Here is a 17108-nt window from a genome sequence, read left to right as displayed (position 1 = left end):
ATCATTATGAATGCCTTAGTGTAATACAGAATAACCATTAATTATCATGTACAACGTTAACTTTGAATTTACCGATGACAGCTCTATGCGAACAAAGGACATGTTATAAAACAGCAAGACAGAGATCGACAGCAGGCGTCCCTCTTCTGTCCACGATCACGCCATCAAACAGTGAGGAAGATGAAAGAACAAGTAGCTTATATAAGCAAGTAATAGCTGTGGTCCTGGATACCATTCGATTTTTTAATATATATGCCACCAAAATTTGGCCTTTATTGTGTTGTTAGCTATACAATGTAGCATCAGCTACAACTCTTAGGCATCACTTTGAGAATTTTCCATAATAATTTCATATCTCACTGTTTTATTTCCCTTAGTCAAACGTTTTGAGCTCATTAGTCTCCCGTTTATCAGTTCATGGTTTAGTTGAGTAGTAGTACAAACCAAGGAAGTTTCAACTGAACTGACCTTCACCACTGTAGAATTATCATCATACTGCAGATTACAGCAAAAAAGAAAAAAGTAGGAAAAAAGAAGAAGTGGATGAAGGAAGTGAACACACTGACACAGACAAACCGCCAGAAATGGGGAAGAAGTATATAAAACTCAAACTTTCACAGCATTCACAACTGCTGCACAGACAGTACCAGACACAGATTTCAAGGTAAGTTGAGACATTCAAAACTGGCATGTGTAAGAACGTAACCTTCATTCTGTTATATACAAAACTTCATTTTGTTTTTACAACGAGCAATACAGGTGAAGTAGATAATTTACGCCTCTATTGTTTATTGTAGGAATCCAAAGCAAGCAGTAAACTGGTGTCACTAGTCTTGAGAATAATTCGAAAAAACTCCATTTATATAATTAAGTATAATTTGTGCTTGTATTAGATGAAGCTGTTCCCTGTACTGGTGATGCTGACAGCATGTGCTGCAAGACCTCAAGGTATTTTGGTTTTTTCTGAACAAAGTGAATACAACAGCAGATTTCTACGATGTTCATGTATTTTGTTATTCACTTTTAATGATACTTTGTTTTTTAATGACGTTATTAAAATTTCTAGCCAATCTTTGTAACAAGACTGAGAAACAAAAAGGATTTACATACATTTAAAATTTGTATTTTTAATGTTGTTTCTTTCTGGCTTCATGTGAATTTGACTCATTGAAAAAAAATTGTATTTCCTTCTTTTAAGTTTTCTTATTAATCTTATTAATTTCTTATTAAATCTGAGTGTTGGCGGGACCCCGCGCACATGCTTCTCTGTGTTCATAATTTCCTGCATTTTCCTTTTTCGTAAAAAAAGCAAAACCACTTGAAAAGTGTCTTCCTCTTTCTCTCTTCTCAGATTTGTCTGGTAAAATGTTCACTTTCCCACTGGAATCCAACAGAGCTTATGTGAGGCTGAATGCGTCGAGATTGGATTTCAGTTCTTTAACACTCTGTCACAGGTAGCAATGAATATGTATGCATTTCCTATAAGAAGCAACTGTATCTCTGATTGTGAAATAAGTCATCCTTTGCCATGCCTACAGATCATTTACAGACCTTAAAAGAGACCACGTTTTGTTCTCTCTGGCTACACCTGTTCATTCCAATAACTTCCTGATCTTCTGGGATGGTACAAATAAAGAGATTGAGCCCCATATCAAGGACAGGAAAGCTGAATTTGGAGGACGAGACTACAAGCCAAACATGTGGCACTCTATCTGCACCACGTGGGACTCTGAGTCTGGACTGGTGCAGATTTGGTTTAATGGGCTACCTTCGATTAGGAAATTTGTCAACACTGGAACAAACATCGTAGGACCTGTTATAATAATTTTAGGACAGGTACATGTTTTATTGATAAATTATAAATACTTATTTAGATTCAGTCAGACGCTGTATATACTAATAATGTACTATATGTACTATAATATACAATGTAGTTTTAATCTATTGTATCTCAAACACTGCATTCTTTACAGGAGCAAGATTCCCACGGTGGCGGATTTGACATTAAGCAGTCTTTCGTTGGCATGATGTCTGACGTCCACTTGTGGGATCACATCCTTTCCTCCTGTGAAATTCAAAACTATGTGGATGAACTAAACTTCACGCCAGGGAATGTGTTGAACTGGAGCGCACTGGAATTTGAGATCATAGATAGAGTACTGATAGAAAATAAACTCATGACGTGTCACTAATCAGAAAATTACAAAGTCAAAAATCTGGTCAAAAAAACTACTTTGTTTTTATGTCCATCATAAAGAATATTTGATGATTTTTTTTAAACCCTTTTACGATAATCATATGAAAGCGTTACACTGGTCGCTGTGATTACGTTACATGTTGGTTAATTCATGAACAACATTGAGAACAAAAACTGGTGAGCATAAATATAAAAAATAAAAAATAATTTTACGAATTTCTAATTGTAAATTTATTGTAAAGTGAACAATAAATTGACAATTCATCAACTTGTGCTATAAATGTTTTTCTAGTCAGTGCATGACAATAAAATGTATTAAAAAAAAAAAAGAAAAGAAGAAGAAGCTTTTTTTTGCCAAAATATCACCATCAGCACTGTGTCACAAAGTGCAATCGACAGAGAAGTCCAAACTTCTCCATTAAATCTGAAAACTCTGCATCTCTACTTAAGTATTTCAACTTAATCTAAAAGGCGGTGTTTTAGATGTCGCCCTCTACTGGCCAAAACTGATAAATGCAGTTTTTTTCCTTGTTTTGGCTTTTTTTTTTTTAAATAATCAGATCGTTCGAGTACTATTTGTGTAATTTTATGATTAAATGGACCTATACCATATACACAGAAGACTCTGGGATTTTTATTGTTTATGTGAGTAGTTCCTTTTTGACAGATGCCCCACAGTGGTGCAATCCGTGAAACTCACAGATGAACACACACTGTGTAAGAACACTGATAGCTGTGTTTGTTTTATTTGTTTAGATCAAACATGACAAAACACATAAAAGTGTTTTTAGATTACCATAGAGCTGTTTAACGCACACATCTATTAAATCTTCATGTATTTACAATACAGAAATGGCATTGCCATGAAAATTGTGCTGCTATGTTCAGTTCAAATGTTCAAATGATCAATGAGTGTAAGTAAACAAGTCCAAGGAGCACATGCAGGAGCAAACAAGTGCTTTGCTAATAAAATGGGGGGAAACGTGCACTCACGTGGACTTTTGATTGCCGTGCAGGTCGTTCTTCAGCCAAACAAATACTAACTGTCAATAAAAGTCAATAAAACTACTTCTGCCTTTCATGCGTCCAAAATCAAAGTGAAAGTACAGAGACTTGATCTGTAAATGACTGCAGAATATCAGCTCTGGTAGAAAAACATCTCACCAATCGCCTCTATTTTTGATATTGTTGTTGGGAACTAAAGAGAACCTCTTGAAGGCCCGATTCTTAGTGTTAGTGACCTTCTGCATTTCCACTAAAAAATAAATAAATAAATAAATTCAACAGTAAATTTGCATTTCTTACATGTAACTTAGCACTGGCTGGAATTAAATAGGACACAATAATGCTATAAAGTGCGTAAGATATTTTAGTTTGGACCAAACTGTAATGCAACTGGTGACCAAAGTAGGACTTACAGCTTTATTTACACTCTCCCACTTTCAGAGGCTCAAAGGAAGTTTATCAAACTAATATAAGGATTGTTTTAATATGACAATAGGATGAAAATTCTTTACTGTCTGGAATCCAGAACCCATGAACATCATCCGATGTGTGTTTCCTGGCTTTAGATGCTCTCCAAGGCCTTTATAGCAGCCACATTCACTTGCTGCTTGTTTGTGGGTTTTTCAGCCGTCAGTTTTGTCTTTGGAAACTGAAAAACTAATTAAGTCAAGTTAAATTTGGTTTAATCTGTCCAAAGATTTGTTTCCTGTGCATGCTCTTTTACATATTTTCTGGCAAAGTCTACTCAGCCATTTTTGTTCCAAGTGTAACCAGTTGTTAGCACTTTGTAAACTCTCTACATTTACGCTCAGGAAGGTTTAGCTTGATTGCAGACTTTAAAAATAATATATCTGCTTCATTGAGATTGTAGTTTCTTAACAATGGTCTTCCAGGCCTTTAGGCATTTAGTGTGCAGCAGGTTTATTTTATTTTTCACCCTGATGATGGTCATAAGATGCAAGAAAAAGCTACCAAATTACAAGTTTAACACTTTGAATTATCTCCAGATCTTTTATCTGCTAAATCTGACATGAAATATTGAATAAACAGATCTGATTTGGCCATGAAACTACTCATATAGATAATACAATTTTATATAATATATAATATTGTATTATACATTGTCGCAGGATGCCCTGAGCTACAGAAAACTTATTTCTAAGTCAAATATTAAAAATCTAAGCAATGTTTGAGTTGTAATATGAGTAGTGTCTTTGTATTAGATGGCACTGTGGCTTCTATTGTTGATGCTGGCATCATTGCTGCCAGTCCTAAAAGTACAGAAGATAAATATTAAAATGAAACTCAAAGAAAATTCATGCTGATGAAAATTGTGTGCATGATTTAGATATGTTAAGTTTTAATGCGTGTTATCGCTTAGTGGTTTGATTTAAGGATGAAACTAACATTACTAGATCTTAAACCCATGCCTCCTACAGTAACAGCAATAGATAAATTATACAGGTTGTCCATAATTGTATATCTATTGTCTTATAGACTGTATTTTGACTTTTGGCTGCTCCATAAATTCACTGACTTGTTGTGCACTAACAAGGAGTTCACCAGGCTAAGTAAACAAGTCCAATGTCCAAAGGCATGTCAGAGATAATGAAGCTTTGGCAAACATAAATATCAGAGTGGATTAGCGGGAATTTTGGCAGCTCACAAGGACGAAGTTCATATTTTTGGTAGAGCAGCTTTTAAAATGTTTAATGTTTCAGAGAAGACATGCATCTAACTATTATATTCTATCATATACTTCTATAGACTGTTTTAGACTGAGATATGACAACAACACAACTCATTTGTGTGTCTAGAAAGGAGGGAAAAAAATGACGGCCAAGTCCTCACTAAAGCAAAAGTACACTGAACTACTTTTGTTTCACAGGGTAGATAATGCTCATTTCAATGCTCTAAAGTAATATTGTTTTAAAGTAATATTGTTTTAAAGTAATATTGTTTTAAAGTAATATTGCTACTACAACTGCTTCCTCTTGCCCATAGTGACCATAAAGAGATCTCAGTTAGACAAAATAACAGGATCTTTCAATGGTGCACTTTTGTACAAAATGCCTCTGTGTTACTGGACTCACTGTCTATGGTCATACAAAGGAGGGAAAAGAACTTTCGAAAATATCAATTTAATCTGACTAACTCAGACTCCCAAGCTTTATGGTAGCATAGAAAGAGGACTATGGAATTCACTTTTCATTGGAGAAGAGACCTCTTCTCAGCCATTATAATTAGAGCAGTAAATACACAATGTCATGTGAAGCATCCTTTCAGAGACTTGAAAATGTGACCCACATGTTTCAGATGTTAGAATGACATCGTAATACATTATTTTTACTATTGCTTTCATAAATCCTAGTGCAGTCGAGCGCAATAGGTCACCGAGTGCAGTAAACTGATGGATTTTACATTTAACACCTTTTTTTTCCTTCACAAAAATGCAACTATATAGTATTCAATGAGTAAATGACATGGTATATCAAAATGTCTATTAAGTGTTACGGGCCTGCTGTTCTGTGGTAGCAAGTTGTTCTTCCATTTAAAATTGGTTGAGAAATTTTGAGACTTTCAGCCTAATGAGAACATTAAATTACTGGTTTTGATGCTGGTCCGGGGATCTCCTGCCCAGGCCTCCCCAGTAGTAACAAAACAAGTACAAGTACAATACTTAATTCTTTTTTTAACCAGTGTTTGATAGGATTTTAGAGAATTGACTAGAATTAATTATACGTCCGCATTACTGGGCTGCAGCTGCAGTAATGCGGACGCTGCACCGGTCCGTCGTGGTGAAGAGGGAGCTGAGTGTAAAAGCGAAGCTCTCAATTTACCGGTCGATCTACGTCCCTACCCTCACCTATGGCCACGAGCTGTGGGTAGTGACCGAAAGAACGAGATCGCGGATACAAGCTGCAGAAATGAGCTTCCTCCGAAGGGTGGCTGGCCTCTCCCTTAGAGATAGGGTGAGAAGTTCGGCCATCCGGGAGGGGCTCAGAGTAGAGCAGCTGCTGCTCCACATTGAAAGGAGCCAGCTGAGGTGGTTCGGGCATCTGACAAGGATGCCCCCTGGGCGCCTCCTGGGTGAGGTGTTCCAGGCATGTCCCACCGGGAGGAGGCCCCGGGGCAGACCCAGGACACGCTGGAGAGATTATATCTCTCGGCTGGCCTGGGAACGCCTTGGTATTCCCCCGGATAAGCTGGAGGAGGTGGCTGGGGAGAGGGAGGTCTGGGCCTCTTTGCTTAGGCTGCTGCCCCCGCGACCCGGCCCCGGACAAAGCGGATGAGGATGGATGGATGGATGGATAATTATACGTTTGCTTAATTGTGCTAAAGCTCTTTCTGAGACGCGTTCTCTTTTTATAATTCACTGTAAGAGTTTGAGCTCTTAAAACTCACCTCTTTTCATTGGCTTTTAGAAAGGTTTAATTTATTTGTTTTATATATTTTTATTTTATTTTTATCAGCGAGGTGTTATTACGAAATTGTGTTCTATTGTATTTTTATCTGTATTTACTGTACAGCACTTTGGTCAGCCTTGGTTGTTTTTAAATGTGCTCTATAAATAAACTTGACTTGAGGCCTTAAAGGAAGCAATTATAAAGTAGGTGAAATTGGGGGTCAATTAATCAGAATGGTTAAAATTCCTACAAAGTTAATGCAACACTTTGGAAAAAACCCTTGTATCAAAGTCTGTACTCCAGTCATGTTGATTGTTTGATTTAAAATCCAGAGGTTGTTTACAGAGGTAATATTACAAAATGTGCTGTGTTCTTGATCTAAGGGTAGGACAAACCCAGAGTCAATGACCTCAATGAAGAAGACCTATTTTCACTAACAAACACTGCCACAATAAAACTCACTCCCTCGCTGGCCTCATGCAACACAACCTCCTGAGACTGAATTCAAGGTAAGACATGATACACATGGCAAATTAAATTAATGCTTTCCACACAAAAGTTTTAAAATTTTTCTGCCTGCATTATATATTGTAGCAGGTTGCCTTAAGTGACAGACACCTTATTTCCATACTAAAGTTGAAAGGTGAACATTTGAGCAATGTTTGTTTTGAATTATTGTATTTTCTTTGTATCAGATGGCACTGCTGCTTTTACTGGTGACGCTGACAACATGTGCTGCCACTCCTCAAAGTAAATTTATGTATTAAGTCATTAAACACTACAGGGAGTGCAGAATTATTAGGCAAATGAGTATTTTGTCCACATCATCCTCTTCATGCATGTTTTCTTACTCCAAGCTGTATAGGCTCGAAAGCCTACTACCAATTAAGCATATTAGGTGATGTGCATCTCTGTAATGAGAAGGGGTGTGGTCTAATGACATCAACACCCTATATCAGGTGTGCATAAATATTAGGCAACGTCCTTTCCTTTGGCAAAATGGGTCAAAAGAAGGACTTGACAGGCTCAGAAAAGTCAAAAATAGTGAGATATCTTGCAGAGGGATGCAGCAGTCTCAAAATTGCAAAGCTTCTGAAGCGTGATCATCGAACAATCAAGCGTTTCATTCAAAATAGTCAACAGGGTCGCAAAAAGCGTGTGGAAAAACCAAGGCGCAAAATAACTGCCCATGAACTGAGAAAAGTCAAGCGTGCAGCTGCCAAGATGCCACTTGCCACCAGTTTGGCCATATTTCAGAGCTGCAACATCACTGGAGTGCCCAAAAGCACAAGGTGTGCAATACTCAGAGACATGGCCAAGGTAAGAAAGGCTGAAAGACGACCACCACTGAACAAGACACACAAGCTGAAACGCCAAGACTGGGCCAAGAAATATCTCAAGACTGGTTTTTCTAAGGTTTTATGGACTGATGTAATGAGAGTGAGTCTTGATGGGCCAGATGGGTGGGCCCGTGGCTGGATTGGTAAAGGGCAGACAGCTCCAGTCCGACTCAGACGCCAGCAAGGTGGAGGTGGAGTACTGGTTTGGGCTGGTATCATCAAAGATGAGCTTGTGGGGCCTTTTCGGGTTGAGGATGGAGTCAAGCAGTGGTACAGGAAGAAGTCTGCATCCTTCAAGAAAAACATGATTTTCTTTTTTGTGATCAACATTTTATTGATTTAAAACGGGGTTGGGGGGGGGGGGGGTACAGACATATACAGCACAACTGTAAACTGCAGTAGCAAAGCAAACATTAGCAAACAAGGCATAGGGACAGCAAAGAAAAGACACAAAAACACAAAGTTAAAACCAATTATTGCCTCTTCCAGGAGAAGAAAAACATGATTTTCATGCAGGACAATGCTCCATCACACGCGTCCAAGTACTCCACAGCGTGGCTGGCAAGAAAGGGTATAAAAGAAGAAAAACTAATGACATGGCCTCCTTGTTCACCTGATCTGAACCCCATTGAGAACCTGTGGTCCATCATCAAATGTGAGATTTACAAGGAGGGAAAACAGTACACCTCTCTGAACAGTGTCTGGGAGGCTGTGGTTGCTGCTGCACGCAATGCTGATGGTGAACAGATCAAAACACTGACAGAATCCATGGATGGCAGGCTTTTGAGTGTCCTTGCAAAGAAAGGTGGCTATATTGGTCGCTGATTTGTTTTTGTTTTGTTTTTGAATGTCAGAAATGTGTATTTGTGAATGTGGAGATGTTATATTGGTTTCACTGGTAAAAATAAATAATTGAAATGGGTATATATTTGTTTTTTGTTAAGTTGCCTAATAATTACGCACAGTAATAGTCACCTGCACACACAGATATCCCCCTAAAATAGCTAAAACTAAAAACAAACTAAAAACTACTTCCAGAAACATTCAGCTTTGATATTAATGAGTTTTTTGGGTTCATTGAGAACATGGTTGTTGTTCAATAATAAAATTATTCCTCAAAAATACAACTTGCCTAATAATTCTGCACTCCCTGTAGGTGTGAGAAATCTGGTCTGGTTATCAGCATCACGGAAAGTTACTGATCATTTTATTAATTTATTTCTCTAATTCCTTTAAGACCTGGAAAGTAAAATGTTGACCTTCCCAGAAGCGACAAACACAGCTCACACGAAGCTGTTAACAACAAAACAAGATTTAAGTGCTGTAACTGTCTGTCTCAGGTAATGTTGAATATGCAAAATCAAATGGTAATAATAATCATCATCATCATCATAATCATAAGCATCATCATGTATGTCAGTGTCTTGTCATTGCTTACAGATCCTTTACAGACCTCAGAAGAGGCCACCCTATTTTCTCTTTGGCAACATCGCTTGCTTCCAATGACTTTCTGATATTCAAACTAGATGCAAGTGATTTGTTTGATCTGTGGGTCAGGGACAAAAATGCTGAATTTGCATTGCAAGACTACAAGCTGAACACGTGGAATGCGATTTGTTCCACTTGGGATGCTACCTCTGGAATAATTCAGCTGTGGGTAAATGGAAAGCCTTCCAGCAGGAAATTCGTCAGCTCTGGATTCAACATCAGTGAACCCATGTCTATTGTTTTAGGACAGGTACAGTTCAAACTCACTGTGACTGGTGTACAGTTGCTATATTAGATAAAGTACAGTGATTTGGTCTGAGAGGTTAATTATGTTAGCTTAGCACAGAGCGATGGGGAAACAGAACAGGCTGAAGCTCTGGATCTGTAACCAACATACTAGTGCTTCAAGTTCACTTTATATTAAAGACAAGAATTAAAGTGAAAACCACAATTTTATATTTAACAAAAAGAGTATAAGACCTGACAATACTTGTCTGGAACCTGTGCTGATATCCATAAGGAGTGCAGCTCCAAACTTCCAGTGAAGCATTTTTCCTGGTTTGGTTTTAGTATTTTTGGGATCAGCATTGCTTTAGATTTCCCCATTTCCATTTTATGTACTATGCTAAGGTGACTCAGACGACTTACAGTGGCTTGCAAAAGTATTCGGCCCCCTTGAACTTTCCCACATGTTGTCACATTACAGCCACAAACATGAATCAATTTTATTGGAATTCCACGTGAAAGACCAACACAAAGTGGTGTACATGTGAGAAGTGGAACGAAAATCATACATGATTCCAAACGACAAACACAGCTCACACGTGTTTGTCACGTAATTATTCAGCCCCCTTTGGTCTGAGTGCAGTCAGTTGCCCATAGACATTGCCTGATGAGTGCTAATGACTAAATAGAGTGACAATGTGACAAAATGTGGAAAAGTTTACAAGCCAAGCCACTGTACCTTGGACAAACAATACTATTATTACGTTATATAATTAAAATGTTTCGAAATTTCACAGCATTTATTTATTTATGTTTTCCAAATATTCTCATTCTCCTTATTTGTGACATTGTGTCAGTCAGAAACAGTGCAATATAACTGTTAATTCAACTCTTTGCCATTTCTCAGGAACAGGATTCCTATGGTGGAGAATTTGATATTAATCAGTCTTTTATTGGCATGATATCTGATGTCCACATGTGGGACTACACCATGCCTTCCTGTGAGATCCAAAAATACTCAGATGAGCTGAGCTTCAATCTGGGGAATGTGCTGAACTGGAATGCTCTGGATTTTCAGATAACAGGAAGAGTGTTGATAGAAGACAAGCAATACCATTACTGTTAATACTGTTAATACCAATTTTATGCCCAATGTAAAGAATTTTTCCAATCTATACTATTAATATGTTACACAATAAAAATGGTTTTAAAGCGTATATTGCATTTTTTATTACATAGTTTGGAGTTTTCAAAGCTGGGCTTTGTGTGTAATGTATTGATACGTACCCCTTTTTCTTCTCTGTTTCATTTGTAAGAATGAAATGCACACTTTTGTGTCACTTATAATTGACAAGATTGTCAAAACAGACTCTACTCCGCATACTCTAACTTATTTCTATAACCCAAAGACATGAATGTTAGTGACTGTTGATTCAAACTTCGCTATAGGCGTGAAGGGGAAGTTTTCAGATTCCTCGGATCTAATCCCATAAGTTGTAAACACACGTGCGGGAAGTAGGAACATGGAAATTTACAGAAACAATGACTGCCATAATAAATTAACCATTTACAGCAGCAGCCATGGTATAAAAGGAACCATTCTGCACTGTTAAAAAACAAACCATTCACAAAAGGACCCAGAGTATAGAAGGCTCTATCCTGACACTGTATCCAAGGTAAGATATGATTTTCATATTGAAACAAAATGTATTGCATGTGCAGAAACCCTTTTACGTGTATTGTGGTGCGGATGATGAAAGTGACATCAGATTTGTTTGTATCACCAGTACCAATAAACAATGTGAATTGGTATGTTTGCATGTCTTTGTAGATGCTGCTGGTGCTTCTACTGGTGATGCTGACATCGTGCACTGCAATCCCTCAAAGTACCTTCTATTTTTTTTTTATCTTAATTATCAAGTATTTAACATATGCAACCAAAATTAATAACAATGAAGGTGTATTAGACTTAGAGTGTGTAGCCTACTGTGTTGATAAATACTAACATTAGAAGTGTCCATGTTTACCATTTTAGATATATACTCCTTCATCCTTATTCAAAAGGAAAGCAGGAATAGATGTCACGGTCCTGGGTCGGTGACCTGGTGTTTCAGTTTTTTGTATTATTATTTTTGGTCTTGGATTTCATTATGGTGGCTTATGACTTCTAGTTTTGTATTTCTAGCACTCAAGTTCTTCTATGTTCTGTAAATTTTTGTTCCTGTGTCCTCGTGTTCAGTGTAGGTTTAGCTCAGTGTCAAGTCTGTGCCTGTCGTGTGCTTCCTGTTTTACTTTGAAAGTCCTATTTCATGTTAGAGTTTCTAGTTTCGCTTCCCTTGGTCTCGTCATGAACTCCCAGTTTAGATCATCCTTCCTAGTTTGAGTTTTGGTTTTATTTTCTAGTGCTCAAGTATTGTGTTTCTCAGTTCCTTTTCTGCCAGTGAATAAAAACTGCCGCCTTCGGGTTTAATACTGCATCTCAGTCCTGCATTTGGGTCCATAGACTGCCTGCTACACAGCTTACGATGACAAGAGACAGAATATGTTTAAACACCACACCTTACGTTCACTTGGCAAAACTTATGGCTAAACCAATTTTCTTTCCTTTCAAATTCTATACCTATTATTGTAAAAAAAAAAAATTAAAATTCATTTGATACTTAGTGTTAGAGGCAGGGATTAATTCCAAATATGTCAGAAATAATCAAACAATGGCAAATATTAATATGCAGTGATCTGAGTTTCCAGCTAGAATGTTTCAGGGCACACAGATATGGGCAGGTATTATGGAGGGAAAATTCGAGCTTTTAAAGGTTGCATTTAACATTTTCACTACCAATTAAATTTATATACATTTCATTTGAATGCACATTGGTAATGATAAAATATTGCATAAATGAAAAATCATATTGCATAAATCATTGCATGTCTGCAATATGTTTTCCAAAAAAAGCTCATTATTCTTCTATTAGACTTTTTGTCATCTGTCATAAAAACATAAGAGTGAAATACACCTGCTAATTCATCTCTCGGCCATTTCTCAGGAACAGAATTCCTATAGTTAATATTTAATGTGAATGTGAAGTGTTGTTGTATTGTGAAGCATTAGCTGCACTAGTGCTGTTGCTCTGTGGAGGGCAAACTTTGCCGTAAAGACAAACAGCTTCAACAAAAATCATTCTTCTGTTTTGATTTTAGATTTTCTCAAATATTCTTTTATTAATTCATTTTTATTATAGTATGCTGCTTATTACTTCCTTTTCTATTTGCATTATTCATATGTTTCTCTATTTTTTTAAAGATCTGGCAAATAAAATATTCACCTTCCCACAACAAACCAATACAGCTCATGTGAGGGTGACTACATCAAGACAAGATCTGAAGGCTGTAACCGTGTGTTTCAGGTATTTTTAATTAAACAAACTGAATTAAATAAAGAAACATGTAACTACCGCATATCAGACTATTAAATCCATTTTTCACTGCTTTTAGGTCCTTTACTGACCTCAATAGAGACCATTCCTTGTTCTCTCTGGCTACACCCTCTGCTGACAATAGCTTCCTGATATTCAAGAAAGCTGCAAATGGCTTATTTGAACTGTGGGCCAGGGGCAAGTTGAATACAGTTGAAGGGATTGCCTACAAGTTGAACACATGGCATTCTATTTGTTCCACTTGGAACGCTACCTCTGGACTCGTGCAGCTGTGGGTCGATGGAGTCCCCTCAAGTAGAAAATTCACCAGCTCTGGATCCAACATCAATGGACCCATTATCATTGTCTTAGGACAGGTACCTTTACAAAGCACCACACATAGAAAGCTTTTACTTTATCTTCAAACAAACAGACACTGACAAATATAATACAAATTCAAAATTTGATCCATTTGTTCATGTTCATGGACATGTGGTTCATTGCGGCATAAGAGCGTTTATATTTAGAGTATGTTTTGTGGGCTACATGTTACATCCAATATATGTATAATATACTCTGGGGCTAGAAGAAATTATACATTTGAATACTAAAACACATAAATGAAATACTCAAAGTTTATTAGATCATACAATTTAAAGATGTGTCAGTGATATCACCAAACTGTTTTTAGCCAGTGATTACAGCTTGACTGATGTCTAACTGTAGATGATTTTGCTTGAGACCATACAGTTAGGTATATCAAAATATAACAATACATCTTCTAATTAAAGTCTTTGCCATTTCTCAGGAACAGGATACCCATGGTGGGGGATTTGACATCAATCAGTCCTTTGTTGGCATGATATCCGATGTCCACATGTGGGACCGCACCCTTTCCTCCTGTGAGATCCAGAACTACTCGAATAATCTGAGCTTCACAGCAGGCAATGTGCTGAACTGGTATGCGTTTGAGTTTCAGACAGTTGGAAGAGTGCTGATAGAAAACAAACAAGAGTTGTGTCAATAGGCAAGAATTCTGAATTCTTATAAGATTTTAAAAATCAATATCTGAAGTTGGATTTTATGTTTAAGTCAAAGGTTTAAATTTTAATTTTCTGAAAAAGTACAAAAACTTTACTGTCTATGTGTTACAATGTAAATGTATATATCTAAAATCAAGTCTTTTTTTTAAGAATTTTTACTTTTCGACACTATTTCTTTGTTTTTTATATTTGTCTGATAATTTTTTGGCGTAACTGCACTGTTTCTTTGATCTTTTTGTTGTATAGTGAGTGCTGCATTACTGACGTAAAATTTTACAGCATATTTTTGAAAATGCTCAGTGTTGAAATAATTTTTGACAAATATGTTATCTTTTTATACATATAACAAATTGTGTTACTGTTTTCCATTTCAATTATCTATGTATGTTTTTTTTACTAATTGTGTACTGGAGGCATGATCAAAGCAAGAAGTTTTGCTTTTTATAATAACATTTAAATTCTATTCAATATGCATTAATTTCATATGTATGTCTTTTGTAATAGTATGATAATTCAACACTTTTACTGGACAATCGCAAAAAAAGCAGGAGAACTGGGTGGTGTTATAAACACCATATTAGTGGACCATGGCCAGAGGTCTCATTGTTGAAGAGTGTCATGAAATCAATATCCTTAGTATCCTTATTTTCCTATTATATTGTTTTATGTACTTTAATAATGAAGGCTTGTAGAGCAAGGCCACTTTTGACTCACAAAGTGCTCAGCCAGACTGAAAAACAGGAAGTTTTAGTGCACAGGCATATTAATAGATAAGACACAGAAAAGAGGAACTTTGCCATATAAGCAATGTTTGAAACTGTGTGACGTGTAAAGTACCAAAATAAAACCTATATGAGGCACAGTTTATGATTCTAATGTTAGAGATCCTGCAACTAGAAGTGAAAGCTAAAATGCTGCAAATCATTCTGCCTTTACTACTTATTGAAGTTTAGGGTCATAAAGGCTGAGGTCATAATGTAATATAAATTTATATATCTACAATTGTTATGTGAAGGCTGTGTGCACGCAGGGGTGGTGATATGAAGGACCCAAAATGCAGACTCACAGAAATCAAAGGTGAACTTAAATACAGCTTTAATGCTGAACTCCAAAAAGTAACAAAACTGAGACTCCAAGGTAAACTTTACACAGACAGAACACACAGCAAAATAAGGGTAGATCGCAACAATGACAAACTGAAACACAGGGCTTAAATACATAGAGGGAGCAATCAGGGAATGGACAACAGGAGGGAAACACAGCTGGGGCATATCAGAACTGACGAGACAAGGAAGCGTAACCTGAACACACTGAGATAAGACAGAGACCTTCAAAGTAAAACAGGAAACACATAACACAGACTGAACAAAGACACAGACTCACATGCAGGCACTACAACAGAGGGAACAGAGACGTGGGACCAGGGCAGACACAGACACTGACTGGAAACGGGGATATAGTGGACAGGGGAGACAGCAACTAAGGATTACACATTAAAACAAACCATAAGACATGACTCTAACAAAAACCCAAAGACTAGAAATTATAAATAATATAATAAACTCAAAAACCCTGGGTCAACGACCCAGGCATCCTAACAACAATAGGGAAATAAAAACTCAGGTCTGCCTCATTTTTAAGAACTTTGAAAAGAAAAAACTTCGATTTTCTAAGATGTTTGTTTTTATGTTTGCCTGAAAACAGCCACAAACACAATAGTGCACCCAGGAAATAGGCTGAAATGAATAATAGAAGAATAATTCAATCCAAGTTGGTGCAAAGGGATTGTAAATTGTGTGTGCAGGTAATATTGTTAGATGCTAGATAATGCGATCTCAGTGGCTAAATGTTGAGCTTTGGGCAAAAAAGGTGCTGCATGTATTGTCGTGTAACACCAGACTCCTCTCTCTCTCATCTTCTCTGCACTCAATCATTTGCATGCAGATTTTGGTCTTTGTGCATATGAGGTTCTCCTTGTGTTTTACAGAAAAAAATAGCAAAAAACCTCCTGTATTTTCAGTGCGTGGTGAGCTACAAAGACATGAGGTCTCATGTCACAATTCAGGTTGTTTGCGCTAAGTTTCCTCTCACACACACACATGTTGTATAGCCCTGTGAATGTTACAGAAAATAACATGAATCCTGCTTACCTGATGTTGCCTTTGGGCTCTTCCACAGAAGACTGTTATTTGCCCTCTGGCCCACACATGGTGACCAAGCTCTCGACATCAGTGATGATCCTTAACATGATGGCTGAAATTGCAAAAGTGTTTGTGAAACTAGTCATAAAAAAAAGAAAGAAAATGTTTCCAGGGATCCGAATAAAGCAGGTGTGGTGGTAGTGCTGTAGAGGTCCACAGAGAGATTAACTTGAAACAGAAATCAGCCAAATTTAAAAAAGGTATTGTGCATTTTATGGATTGAATTACAAACTTTTTTGATCATTTTGCACACATACTTTATGTGCATTTGCACTAAATATCCACATCTATATGTTTTTCTTTATTTTTTTAATTTGATATAGAACTAAAATATGACACACTGTTAGGCTTTTCATTGCCACTTTACGGTAACATACTGGCGTCACTGTTGCCAGCGTCATACCATGACGCCGTGTTACGGTAGCTTACCGTTCTGCAGGATGATACCGCTTTTTGCTGGTGTGGTATAATACTCTTGGACAAATTATGGTAACGCACCTGTAGCCTTTTTTTACGGTATCTCACTGGCGACAGTGACGCCAGTGAGATACCGTTATGTCGTTATGTCGTAAATTACGTCAACAAAGTAACATCATACTGTGATTAAGAAATTGGTATACTACCGTTTATTCACGGTATGTCACTGTAAGCCCGCTGCAAGGTAATAAACTGCAATATATTAACCAGTAACTTACCGTTATCACGCATCATCAGTACCAAAAATATTCATCTCTGCTAGAGGATACCGTGTCCCAACAGGCGGTCGTTTGCTGTTTAACAGGTCGCAAT

The 17108-nt window shown here is 37.1% G+C and overlaps 3 protein-coding genes across 3 annotated transcripts; all 3 read left to right on the top strand.

The window, feature by feature from the left end:
- The first annotated feature begins 572 nt into the window (after positions 1-572).
- Positions 573-2743, top strand: LOC309716500 (mucosal pentraxin-like). The gene is made up of 5 exons (XM_082550324.1): positions 573-664; positions 894-948; positions 1352-1454; positions 1539-1836; positions 1974-2743. Exons 2-5 carry the CDS (start codon positions 894-896, stop codon positions 2190-2192), a joined length of 675 nt encoding a protein of 224 aa, XP_082406450.1. The 5' UTR covers positions 573-664; the 3' UTR covers positions 2193-2743.
- A 4269-nt stretch (positions 2744-7012) lies between these two features.
- Positions 7013-10822, top strand: LOC309716501 (jeltraxin-like). The gene is made up of 5 exons (XM_082550325.1): positions 7013-7118; positions 7305-7359; positions 9187-9289; positions 9390-9687; positions 10570-10822. The coding sequence occupies exons 2-5, from the start codon at positions 7305-7307 to the stop codon at positions 10786-10788; spliced, it is 675 nt and encodes a 224-aa protein (XP_082406451.1). The 5' UTR covers positions 7013-7118; the 3' UTR covers positions 10789-10822.
- A 475-nt stretch (positions 10823-11297) lies between these two features.
- Positions 11298-14102, top strand: LOC309716502 (serum amyloid P-component-like; the record flags this gene model as incomplete). Its single annotated transcript, XM_082550326.1, has 5 exons — positions 11298-11338; positions 11494-11548; positions 12964-13066; positions 13155-13452; positions 13884-14102. Exons 2-5 carry the CDS (start codon positions 11494-11496, stop codon positions 14100-14102), a joined length of 675 nt encoding a protein of 224 aa, XP_082406452.1. The 5' UTR covers positions 11298-11338.
- Between the last annotated feature and the right edge of the window lie 3006 nt (positions 14103-17108).

Source organism: Aulonocara stuartgranti (assembly GCF_965226115.1).
Source record: "Aulonocara stuartgranti genome assembly, chromosome: 11".
NCBI lineage: Eukaryota > Metazoa > Chordata > Actinopteri > Cichliformes > Cichlidae > Aulonocara > Aulonocara stuartgranti.
The sequence above is the reverse complement of the archived record's forward strand: the minus strand, read 5'-3'. Positions and strand labels throughout refer to the sequence as shown.